Source organism: Lagopus leucura, unplaced genomic scaffold (genome assembly GCF_019238085.1).
Source record: "Lagopus leucura isolate 7727_CA_CO unplaced genomic scaffold, USGS_WTPT01 Super-Scaffold_100024, whole genome shotgun sequence".
Taxonomy (NCBI): Eukaryota; Metazoa; Chordata; class Aves; order Galliformes; family Phasianidae; genus Lagopus; species Lagopus leucura.
This window is the reverse complement of record NW_024962276.1, coordinates 4879271-4892441: the sequence shown is the minus strand read 5'-3', so window position 1 is coordinate 4892441 and position 13171 is coordinate 4879271. Positions and strand designations below refer to the sequence as shown.

At 44.0% G+C, this 13171-nt stretch overlaps 1 protein-coding gene across 8 annotated transcripts in view; it reads right to left on the bottom strand.

The window, feature by feature from the left end:
- TPST1 (tyrosylprotein sulfotransferase 1) overlaps nt 1–13171 on the bottom strand; it is a 33380-nt gene that overhangs the window by 8716 nt on the left and 11493 nt on the right. For all 8 annotated transcript variants that reach the window (XM_042879866.1, XM_042879873.1, XM_042879867.1 and 5 more), the window contains 2 exons: nt 8150–9093; nt 2264–2462 (listed from right to left, as the gene is read on the bottom strand). In XM_042879866.1, the coding sequence (XP_042735800.1) occupies nt 2264–2462; nt 8150–8994 (1044 nt within the window). In that variant the 5' untranslated portion in view covers nt 8995–9093. The remainder of the gene's footprint in view (nt 1–2263; nt 2463–8149; nt 9094–13171) is intronic.

Genomic DNA, 13171 nt, shown 5'->3' with positions numbered 1-13171 from the left:
TGTCCTAGGAGTACAGTCACAGAACTCCGAGCTGTCTGCGAGTTTGTTTGGCATCCTAGGCTGGTTGTTGCATTTTTCATCCCATTTATCTGTATGTTTTTGTATGTACAGTATTAAAATGATGGTAGAATCATAGAATGGCTTGGGTTGGAAGGGACTCGGAGCAAGAGCTCTCTTTAACAATGAGAGAAAAGTTGTTTCTTTAACACACCTAATAGCAATGAACTGGATGACCCAGTGCTGTTCCATCGCTGTTTAGGTGGAGCCACAATCTCCCTGCCAGTAACTTCAGTGATGCTGGGCTTCCACCCTGTTGTTGCAACTTCCACAGTCAAATTAACGCCCGCATTACATACCCCAAAAAACTGAACAACTCCTTCCCCATCTCCAAAAACAAAACCACCAGTCCTTCCCCATACTCCTGCTCTCTGCTTGCCAGAATGAAGCAGCTTCTTCCATCCCAAGTGCTAGCTCACACCACACTGACCTGATTCCAAAACAACAACATGAGCAGAGAGAAGCAGAAGTCAGATACCTCACGTTAGCCCAGGTCAGTCACACTAAGGGTTACCATTCCAACACAGCACTGTTCAGCTTCACGAGTCTAAACTTCTTTAAAATCTGTTTTCAATGAATAAAGTTCAAGTTCTGTACTTGGCTTAAAATTCTCAGAGACCACAAAATACAAATATAACAGAGCTGCTTCCAAAAAAGTTAGGCAATAAACAGTTGCTTGCAAGATTTATATGTATTATTATGACTGAAAAATAGCTGGAAATATTTCATTTGGACAGCTTCACCTCCAGCAACCCGTGCACTACAAAGCACTGAAAAGCTATCCCAGGTGAAGAAGTTTTAAGACAGCAAGATCAAAATCATCAAGTGACTTACAAATATTGACTCCTTCTCTAAGCTGAAGTGTCAAGAAATAAACAAGCATAACATTGCAGAAGAAGTGGACGTTCCCAGGGCAGTCTAAGCTACCTGTGATGGGCACATGAGGACACAGCACAGCTCCCTTCCAGCCTTTCCCAAACACCTTTAACTTGTTTGGAAACACGCTCCCCATCCCCAAACATAAAAAAGTTGTGGGGAAACAAAACAAAACACAGCATTTCCCAGGGATGAGTCAGATCCCACTGATCACCAAGCAGGATATTAGTTATTTCCATGAGGGCCAGCATTTTGGCAGGTTTCTGTGCAAGATGCCTGATGGCCAGGAAGCTTGACAGTGTAAAAATATTTAAATTGTATCAATAAGAGATAATCAACTTTGTATTATTGAATTACAGTGTAAATTTTCATCCAAGTCACTGTTTTTCAGTATGCTTTCATAGGCACATGAAGATTTTGTGTTCCGTTCTGAGCTAACAGCTATTAAATAGTCAACCTACCATCATCTAATGCACTGCTAACTGTTCTATAAGGGCTTTTCAGAGAGGGCTCCTAAAAAGAGGATGCAAAATGTTTGAAGATTACACAAAACACTGTTTTCTTCTCAGCAAAGTGCACCGACCAGTTTTTAAATATCAGAACACTGGTGAAAGACAGTCCTTTCATATTGTTTAATTCAATTTTTCCAGTGCTGACTTTGCTGCTGCAGCAGAAGTCACCTTCTTTTAATACAGTATACATTCTCCAAAGGACAGAATTGAAAAGTTAATTATTCTTATTCCAAACAATGGTAATGAGCTTTTCAATGGATACCTCCAGGGGTAAACAGTTGTATAGCTGAACTATTCAAATTCCAGCTACATTAAATTCAGGCTAAAATCCTCGTGTTTAGGTTAATCAGCACCAGACTTTCCACCATCTTTTGTTTGTTCTACAAAGGAACAGCAAAGAATTGGAGCATTTGATATTCTGGTCATCCTGGGCTATTTTCCATTGGTGACTTTGCAAATTCACTCACGTATTTGGAGGACAATTTTGTGAAAGAGCATATCCCAAACCTCATATATAACAAGTTGAGCTCATGAATCAAGTTCAATAATGGGGCAAGACAGCTAGCTTTTTTCCAGGACTATCCGGACAGTTCTCAAGAGATTCAGTTACACACAGCAAAGAACACAACACAAACCTGTTGGCTGGGAGAAAGGAAGAGTGAAATGGAAGATGAACAAGAGCTGGACTTCCAGTCCTATGGAATTCTGCCCTTCACAGCAAGGAGGGCATTAGAAGGTATTGGAAATGGATTGGAGGAATCTTTTACTCCAGAGCTCACCTCCATTTGGGCAACAAATCAAACACAAAAATGCCTTACCCTTCTGGTGTTTTCCACAACTTTCTGATCTGGCTTCCCATAGTTTGGTGGGTTGGCATACGGATCATAGCCCAGTTTTGCTAGCATGGGTGCGATCACCGGCATGTCCTGCAGAACATCAGCAGGGATCTTCCCAACCCACTTGGACAGCGCTTCCACATTGACTGGCTTGATGACTTGGTCAGTAGATCTTTCAACTCTGCAGAGGGAGAAGGAAAGGTTATATTTTGCACTTCCTTCTTCACTGGCAGCAAGACCTTAATGATTTTTTTTCCCCCCCTTTCCTCCTCTTTCTCAAGATTTCCCGTTTCCACGGGGCTGGTGGGAAGTTTTACTACACAAGGCTAAAACAAGAATGATCAACACAACATCCACACATGCTTTCCGACTTAGGCCTTCAGAGAGAACTGTGAAATAGCAAGTGAGAAGCACACACACACACCTACATACAAAGCTGTTTTCCCACTGAACTACTCCCACATTTGCTGTTTCGTTGTCTTAATTGCTCTTGAAAGTTGTATTCTAAATTCAAACCCATGTGTCATTTATTCTTCCCCTCATATTGTGACTAAACTCTTTATTTTCTTTAATGGGACACACATAACATTTCCAGAGGCACTTCTGAATATCACACCATCTTCACATGACACTCAAATGAAAGATGCTTCATGAAAAGACCAGTGGATCTGACAGAAATAAAGGCTGTCATCATATTTTCTACAATTACTTTAACTGACCGATGGTCAGACAGTTCTTAAAGGAAGCAAGTGAATGATCCTAAGTGTCACACGTACTGTACGCATAAAATAGTTTGTTGCTCATTTAAATCAGCCATCCAAGTTTCATCTTTCATTCCTGCACCCCACTTATTGTTGTGTGGACCTTTTTTTTTTGTTTCATTTTTTTAAAGGAAGCAATCTGGCACTGCTTTGCTTTCCCACGTTCCTTGCTTCTTTTAGATTAGAAGATGCCAAATCCTCTCACGGGCCAAAAGCACTCGGAGCACACACAGCAATCTGAGGCTCTCAGACTTTGTTCTGAACTCAGAGCACACAAGGATTCAGGATGTCAAGGCTCATCTTTCCTTTAAGGCAGGTTAAGATCAGATCTGTGTACACAGAACGCCCAGAGGAACACTGACATTTGCATTACAAGTAATGCTGTGAGGTGTGCCTGACAAGAATTTAATCTCAAAAAGCTCTAGCACACAGAAAACAAAATTAAAAGCGGCGTACAAAGGATAACAGCACCACCTCATCTGCATGAGACAAAGCAAAAGAATACAAAGATTCAAATTAACACTCCGGCAGCTGATTCTTCAGTTACACAGCAGCATGTGAGAAAACCTTCTGAGAAAAACACTCCTTAAATCTTCCCAACAGTTTGTGAGATGAGGAGCCTGAAGTCAGGCGGCTCCTTCTAAGCTGAGCCCAAAATCTCTTCACCAAAGCTGTGAGTTTGGCCATCTTCAGTAGCAGCACAGAACGGCTTTGGTTGGAAGGGACCTTAAAGATCATCGAGCTCTGACTGCAGCTCGGGCTGACTGCCCCACACGGCCTGGGCCACCTCCACGGATGGGCACCCACAGCCTCTGCACAAAGTAAGGACGATGCTGGGATAAGCAGCACTGGGTTTGGCCAACAGCTCACTGGAACCCCAAAGCGTAAGTGCTATGCAGCAACTCGGTCCCAAATTAGTACACATATGGATATCTTGTCCTGAAGCAAAAGCACATTTCAAATGTGCACGCTGTCCCCCACTGACATTTCAATCCTTGGTAACAATAAGCTCAGCACAAAGCAATTCCCAGTGGTGACAGACAGACAGGCGGCTGCAGAGCTGCTCCTCGGAGCTCACCCAGAAATACAGCACTGCACATTCAGTCCTCTGCTGAAATCCTTCACTGTCCTGTCACTTCAGATGGGAAGAAATACAGCAGTTACTGGGGAAGACCCTTCAGACCAAAGAACATCAGAGGACAATGGAGGGAAGAGGGGGGGGACGGGACAGGAGGGAGGAAGAAAAACATCACAACAAAACAAAACAAGAAAACACAGCAAGCCTTGGCAGATCTGATTGTGTATGCATGTGGCAAACACTGCCTGGTCAGGTTCCATGCACAACTGCAGGAACAGGCTGAGTTCTGAGAGCAGCTGGTAACCCCAACCACTTCCACCACTGTCCTCCATTACAGTGGAGAAAAGGTATTCACTAAAAATATATTCTGAAGTAATTTTGCCTAGACAGCTATTTTCACAATAAGCCCAATAAAAATGCTATTAAAGAGTTGACAGCTCTTTGCATCAGTGGTCACCACAGCTGTTTTCAGTTAGCAGGCAAATGCCAGAGCTATATTAACAATGCTCATTATAGCACGCAGCCCAGCCATAACATTCCTCCAGCAGAACAGCCACGCTGGCAATTACTTCAAACAGGTTCTGCACTACTGCTCATTCCGTGGTGCACATCCTTAACACCTTGCAGCATTCCTCAAGTAAGAAGCAAAAGAAGGAGGGAGGAATAATAAAAAAGAAAAGCAGTGAGAGTAGGGCTGGGTCAGCAGAAATCAGAGATTGCTGAGCAAAGACACAGAACGGCCAACAGTCTCCTTGAATCAAGCAGCTAGGGGGAAGACATGAAGTCAGATTCTTAAGTACGAACTGTCCAGTGCCTCACACTGCTATTGAAAGGCTATTGCATAAGAGCTGCTGAGTTTGGAGTAAGAGAAAATTCAGACTGTTCACTTCCTGAAGAGTTGTGCAGGTCACCTGGTGGCTGGCTTAGCTAGGGAAGAGAAGTAATGTGCTTTGAGGCCGTGCACAGCTGCTAATAAAGCACCTCACACTGACCCAGAGCCCCATTCCAACACACATTGCATATCACAGTACTGGGTAACAGCATTGCTGCAAGATCTTATTGAGGCACTGCGATTCCTTTCTTGAAGTGCCTGCAAGCAATCCAAGGCCACAAGCACTTAACAAATTTCCAAAACCCTGCAGCAGTTCTAACACCTCCAGCCATCCCATGGGGGGGCCTTTCTGCCCCATCCAACACCTTGCAGGACATGGGGAAACAGCTTAACCCAGCACTTCCTTTCCCTGCTGTGCTACGAGGCCAGCACTACTAAAGCAATGTCACACTCAGATACAGATTGCTTGGTCCTTGCGAAATGCTTCTCCTGCCAGTGAAACTGTAATGTAATTTGAGTGATCTGATTTGAACACACCGTTACAGAACAGCTTGAAGTACATGGCAGAGGGCTCCGTGAGAAGGGAAAGTTGCACATAACAGATAGCTCTGTTCTGAATTTCCTCAGATGATCTCTGAGGGCATCTTCAGCGCTGCCCTTTGAAAAGGCAGGTGGGAGAAAGCTATGGGCAGAGCGCGGAGCCAGGCCTGGAGTTGGCTGCTTCAGCTGAAAGAAGGTGATATTCACACACTGCAGCATGGAACAGTCCCAGATAAACCTCAAAGGAAACTCTACGCTGCAAGAGAACAATGCAGAATTGAACCTGAGCCTGGAACTCAGCACCTGAGGCCATAAGAAATTTGGCTGCAGCTGAGAATGTGCCAAATGCAACCTGATAGAGGGAAAACGCTGCGAGGTGTATTTTGTTCAGCTGTCAAAATCTGATAAGCCGTGGCACAGCCCTTGAAGCTCACAGTAAATTGTGTGGGAAGGATCCTTGTGCAAAGCAGCTCCAGGGCAGCGAGGAGATGGGGATGTCAATGGGGTACAACTGCTGCAAGGAAACCAGACTGGGGAACCTCGTGCTTCCCTTACTCAACTTCAATCAGCATCATTTAATGACATGAAACAGACGTGCAAGTTACAGAATTTCATAGGCACTCTTTGTTCTACAACCCTCTAAAGACTGAGTCACTGAAATCATTATCAAATTATAAAGGTCTCTTGCAACTGGAAACCAAATCTCGCCATGTATTTCAAGGGTATTTGATTAGATAGAAACACCACAGACATAACATTAACGTCCCCTCTTTCCCCTATTGCCAAAACCTCCTGAAATAACAAATCATTTCCATGTATCACCTTGCAAGAAATAGCAAAAGCATCCAATTCCATCAACAAACTCAACTGAGGGTCCCACAGAAAAGAATGCTTTGAGACCAATTGATGATTGGACAAGATGACCACACAGGTCTTCTCTATTAACAATTCTACAGCTCCATTCAGTGGGCACCGTGGTGATGGGCTGATGGTTGGACTGGACACTCAGTGGTGTTTTCCAACCTTCATGATGCAATGATCCTATGATTCTAAGTATGAAATTTCAAAGTTTGAATTGGGAACATTCCCAAAGTCACGTTTTACTTTCAGCACTACATTCTCCTAACTTTTAGGGATGTGAACAAATATTCTCAACTCCTCACATCCCATCCCACCAGATCCAGCAAGAAATACTACTTGAAACCGTGTGAACTCCGTAAGGCTACTGAGTTTTATAGTCTAGAGGCCCATTAATTTTTACAAACCCTGATCTGTGAGCTGTAAAGCAGCAATAATTTAGTAGAAAAAGGCCTTCTGCACGGCTGTTTTTACAGGACACTTAACAGAGCTTGGCAACACCTATTTATGGCAGTAAAAGACAGCCTGCTCCCCCTTCAGCCATCATTGTGAAGCAGTAACACAGTACAGATAGCAGAAGAGTGCAGGCACAGATACAGCCTGCAGAGACATACAGCAGCACGCTGCTCTGCATTAACACCATCTGAAAGCTTCCATCTGCTAACAAATAAGACTGCAAAAAAAACAACAAACAAACAAACCACAATATGGTTGGGATGCCTTCTTGATAGCAGCATCCAATTTTATCACTGCTTTCAATCATAACCCCCTACAATGTATTAAAAACCCCACACAACAAGAGCAGACACTTCCCTGTGTAAAGAAAAAAACGGCTTCCCACTTTTCTCTCTCAAAACTTCAGCTTTAGCTGAAATCCCAGCCCATGCTGCTGAGCACGGTGCCTCTGCTCCTCCAATGCACTTGGTCAGTGCTGAACAGCAAAAAGCAGAAGTCAGGGGATTTAACTGTGCAGGTCTTGCTAGAAAATGGCTCTTTAATCAACACTTTAGAACTGTAAGTGACATGCGATCTGTCAGATCGATCTGCAACAGCAAAAAGAGAGAAAAAGCCAAAAATGCAAAAAAAAAAAAAAAAAAGAAAAAAAAAGAAAAAGAAAAAGAAAAAGCAAACCATACACAACCCAAACACCCCCCTTCGAAATACTGAAGTTTTATAAGCACAGCTGGATTTCTGTTCCTGAAAGCAGTTAGGTCAGACACACAGATGGTGTGACTGACTGCTAAGATTTGCCTCCAACGAGGTTAATTTTACTCAGTGCTCGTCCTCAGAGGAGCGCACGCCAACAGAAGCGCATGCCAATTCTGCTTTCTATTTTGTTGGAACAATTTCTCAAGTTTCCTGGAAGAGTACGTCCTTGGCAAATGCACCTCAAAGGCCATTCCTGCATTGACAACAATAATTAAGTTCCTGAAATCACATGGGCGATCTCGCTGGGACTAACAGTGCCAGTCTAGACAAAAATGGCCTGAGTTCATGTTGGAAAAGCAAAGCTCTGCTGGGGGAAAGGCTGGTGCTCGATGTCCAAATTCAAGTTAGACTGACCTTAAAGTATGAGCTACTTCACTGGGTCCACACATATATGTTAGAGCGACAACTGCTCAGAGTTCACCCAAGACTGCAAAGCAACAATTGACAGTCATTCCTATTTGGCATACAATCTGCACCACAGATATCACTAGCTACTAAAGAACTGAGTTATGACTGGTCTTTCACATGCAAAAGGCCCTTATTTTATCTTTCAGAGCAGTAACAGACAAGAGAGGAACGCTCATACTCACTTGGAAAGAGAAACACCCCCGGCTTTTCCAATCATTTCTTCGTGGTGCAGCACTGCTTGGTTCCACGGGATGCGGAGGAACTTTAAGAGAGTTCTCATCCACCTTTCAGGATGCAATACAAGCTGTTCATAATGTACCAGCATACATCTTTCAAAGCCAACCTCCATACACTGGTTATACATAGTTTCTATAGCACGATTCCACTTGGTCAAACAGTCTCTGTAGCTGTTGAGGTCAAACCCAGCTATTGTGACTTTTCGAGATATCATGGAATGTACAGATGCACGACCATCCCGTACCATTAGAAGAAATTTGGCATTGGGGAAAATTCTAGCAAGATAAGTTAAGGATTTTAGAGCAAAAGGGTCTTTGTTACACAAATAAGGCGCAGGCTCCCCATGTTTCACGATGATTTCCAATAAAAACGCTTGCATGGCTGAGTCCAGGACCTCATCTGTGACTCCAGCTTCATCCAGCCGGATCTTCTCTTTGCTTGACCTGGCCCACATCTGCTTCACTGCCAGAATTCGTGGGATTACCCTCGTCTCCTCTCCACATCGAATATCCGGATGAGCGTCGAGCATGGCACGCATTAACGTAGTGCCACTTCGAGGTACTCCTCCAATAAATATTAAAGGCATGTCTTTGTTGTAAGCAAAGGTTTTATTGGTGTTTCCATTAGAGGCAGTTCTCACTGTGCTTCTCAGGCCCTCCAGCCGCGCCGGCTGGCTGCGCTCCTCTATGCGGTGGTGGCACTCCATGGCGTGTTGGCCCAAGTAGAACACTGTCACTGAACTGATCACCAGGCACGCCAACAGCAAGTTCTGCTTGAGCTTTCCAACCATTTTGAGCAAGACTGTCGCTTCACAATAAAGAGACCTTCTATTGCAGATTACTTTCTAGTTCACGTGCCATGGAGATCCTGATCCAAAGTAAGTTAGGGTCTGGTGAGAGGGAAAAAAAAGAACTAAATTAACAGCTACAGCAATGCACCAGCACCAGAACTATCTGATGGCATTCAATACAATTAGCGTCTCCTGATGTTGCATCAAGAACTACTAAATGCAACATCTAAAAAACAAAGAGCCAATAATGGAAGTCCTCTTGTCCACCATGGCAGCAAAACAGCCCATAACAAGATTTGTAAGTGTTATTTACACAGAAGTCCTCTGGCATAGTTCAGCACTATATTTGAAAGAATTCCAGCACTGGATAACTTCTGTTACACTCTGCAGTCAAAGACATCATTTGTATGGGACTTTAGAATAGGGAAAAGCAACCATTAAGGCACCTTTGTTCACTAAGTAAGGAGCTTGACATGCTCCACTTCCCTCAGAGAACACAAGATGACAGCAAAAGATGTTTCACAGCAATGTAACAGCATTTGACTGTGAGATTCTCCAGTTTTTGATCATGGGCTTAAAGCAACAAAGAGAATAGTTCCCAATAAGTAGAGGACAAATCCATTTTCATTTCAAGGGGAGCTTTGGTGAAAGAAGTGGACAGTCAAAATGAATTAAGCAAAACCCAAGACTGAAGTTGACCAGGATCAAAACTAAGATCAGCCTTCAATAGCCGAAATACTGAAAAACTGAATAAATCAGAGAGAAAAATCAGCCCTGTTCTCAACCAGAATAGCAGCAGGAAGAGGTAAAGCCTTGTATAATTTCAATGAAGCCTTCCCAGAACAAAGTATATACTGCATCCTACCTTCAATAGGAACTGTGCTCCTTTCAAGCAATGCTGTCAGCTTGCACTTTCAGTTTCTCCTACATCACCTAAACAGATCTGCATTCTTGCTGGGCATGGAGGGGCTGGGAGATGGACCTGATGATCTTAGAGGTCTCTTCCAACCTCACTGATCCCATGACAGCCAGCACCCTCCCCCATCCAAAACATAACACTTGCAATGTGAACGTATTGCATTTTACACAGAGGTTTATGGCAAGTGCTCCCATGACAAATCAAAAGGCAATGGCCAACGCGAGTAAGACAGCTACGCTCCATAAAGCATCCTGGCAGCCACATCCATGAGTTTATAGTTACAGTCAGCCCACGTTTATAGTATGGAATGGAAATACGTGCTGTAAAAAAAATGTTTAACTGTTACATCACAGCAGGACCTCCCTTCTGGTTCTACAATATCACACATAAATCATCCAGGCGGTTTTAAACCCTTACAACTATCACAAAACTATGGAAAAAAGGCAAATCAAGGATAACCTCTCGTCTCTCTCCTGAGGTGCCAACAAAGTCCTACATTAAATCCATTCTCACTCTATGAATTAAGCAGCTGCCATTACCTGGTGACAGAGCGTATCAGCACAGTTCAAAGTGAATTGAGCTACAGCAAAAGTTCTGCTTCCCTCCTGTAAGTTATTTTCACGTAGCTATGGTAGTCTTCTACAATGACAGGCCAATTGAGTGCCCAAAAACAAATGAGACGTGCTGAAATGCAAGGCTTTGCACACCTATTACTAAACATTTTATGACTTTTTTTTAGATCAGCAGTGATGAGAGGATGGTGCCTGAAGCTCCAAAACACCCAAAATCGAAACAAGGTTTTTCACAAGCATCATCTTCTATTTTGGCTCCTTCAAACTGCACCATTTACAGTACAAGTGAGAACCAAAGACCTAATTAGATCACTTAAGCAACGTACATGAGTCTGAACAAAAGCTTTAGATAGAAACAAAAGGTTTAAAATCTGTTGCTGAATTCCAACGCAGACACCTGCAGGAAGGATGAAGAACAAGCCATGACTTACAGTGGGTACCAATGCTTATATCCAACGTGGCTGGGACAGAACTGCTGCCTCAGCTCCCAGCTGCCTTCATCTGCTCACACTGACCTCAACCCTGAACACTTACCTTTTCCATCCCTATTAGTTATTGTACAGACAGCTCCCTTACCTGTGTTCTGCCATCCAACCGTGCTGTGTTTATGGAGACACGAACTAGCCTGAAAACCTACTCTTGCTCTCCGAATCCAAATGAAATTAGCCCTCTAATTGCTACTTTAAACATGAGCTCGCTTTTCAGAGCTGAAACAACTCACTGAGCAGCATGAATCACAGATGCTTTTCATTGTGAGGAGCTCCAAGAGCTGCCGTACTGCCAACGTTTGGATGCCGGCTGCCTCAATGCTTCTCCATCCCCATCAGCAGCAACCCTCAACGTCCAACCCCAACCACCCCACCTCAATGCCACATCTCCACGATTCTGGAACACCTCCAATGATGGTGACTCCCCTCCCTGTGCAGCTGTGCCACCGCAGCACTGCTCTTTGGAGAAGAAATTGCTCCTCATTTCCAACCTGAATCTCCCCTGATGAAACCCACAGCCACCACCTCTTATCCTACAAAGCCTCATTATGCTTCACGTGCTGCTCCCTGCTGAAGAGGTGGCTTAACTCTACCTTAAATACATGGATATAAACAGAAGTACACAGTTCAATCCACAGCTCCACAGCACCGAAAAGCAAAACGTCTCTCCTAAGCAAACTCAGCATGCACACAATTTTCACTTAGGAAAGGAAACTGTTCCACTTAAGCCAGCAAACAACACCCAAAATCTCTTTAAATGCTTTAAGAAACAGAGAAGATTTAGTTAAAAGCGCTCAGAAAAGAGCTAATGCAACAGAAGGACACTTTACTGCAGAGCACACAAGATATGCCAAACATTTACACCAATCCTGATGTTATTTGGTTTGAGTGCATTCCATAAAACTCATTTCCTCAACCATAACTCCCTAAAACAAAACACTGAACCAAAGACCTCCTTCACCTTCCAAACTAAAAACAAACAGGCAAACAACCAACCGTCCCCTGAGAGTGAAGAAGTTCATAGCATCACCGAATGCCCAAAGTTAGGTGGACCCATGAGGACAACCGAGTCCAACTCCAAGTTCAGCAGCTGATCTCTGCAGGAAACAGATCACTGCAGCCATTGGTATTGAAACAACAGAACCAAGCTGAAGAACAAGCAGCAGCAGGGCCGAACAAGTGACCAAAGGCTCAAACACTCCGTCCCTGGGGATGGAGGGATGAGTCACCCTCAGCAGCAAATGCTGTGAGCACCACGGTTTGCCAGTTGGTTTCCTAAATTACCATTGACTGCTCAAAAAGCAGCAATAAAAAAATCCACGTGACACACACAGACATGTGAGAAAACAACCACCAACCAACCGCAAACAGCTTCAATCGATGCAGTAAATGTTGGTAAGCTCAGTGATGCCAAAGGTTGAAAGAGCATAAGCAGACAGAGCTTTGCTGCCCTATGACCTCCCATGCTGCTGTCTACCTGAAAGCAGTGCTTGGAGCATGCAACTGCCATGAAACATAGCAAGACCAAGGTCTTGTGCATCAGGAAACCAACAGAGGAGCTGACGAAACAGCACTGCTCAGCTAACCAACGTGCTCTGCAAGCCAGCAAACTCCCTCCCGGGCCCCAAGATACACATAAAGCTCTTCAAGATAAGTGTGACAGGTGGAAGTGACTGCCCTAACAGCAGCTCACAAATCAACAGACCCCACCTTCGGCCTTCCATGAGTGAGCGCTCTGGATCGCATCAACGCCAACCTGGAGGAGAGCTACAAGTCAATAATGCTCTGTTAGCAGTATCAGCTGACTGCATTTTACAGTCACAGCAAGGCAGTCCGCTGTCCCTTGCAGCATAGAAGTTGAGCTTTGAAAAACAGTGGGCTCTTTATTCCACTAAAGGTACAGCTCACTCTTCATCAAAATAATGAAATGACCAAAAACCAACCAACCAACAACAGAAACACCGCAACATGAGCTGCAGATCAATCAGCAGGTCGTGAATGACAGATAAAAACAAACTCCCAGCAAATATACATGTAACAAAAACACACCGAGATGGGATCCACGCTTTGCAGTACATGAAAGCACAGCTAAGCAGCACTGCATGCAAACTGGATTCACTTCCAGAAAAGTCAGACCTATGAGTCAGCCACAAGATGTTAGCAAAGCAGAATGACCGCTTTGTTTCCTCACTCTGCAC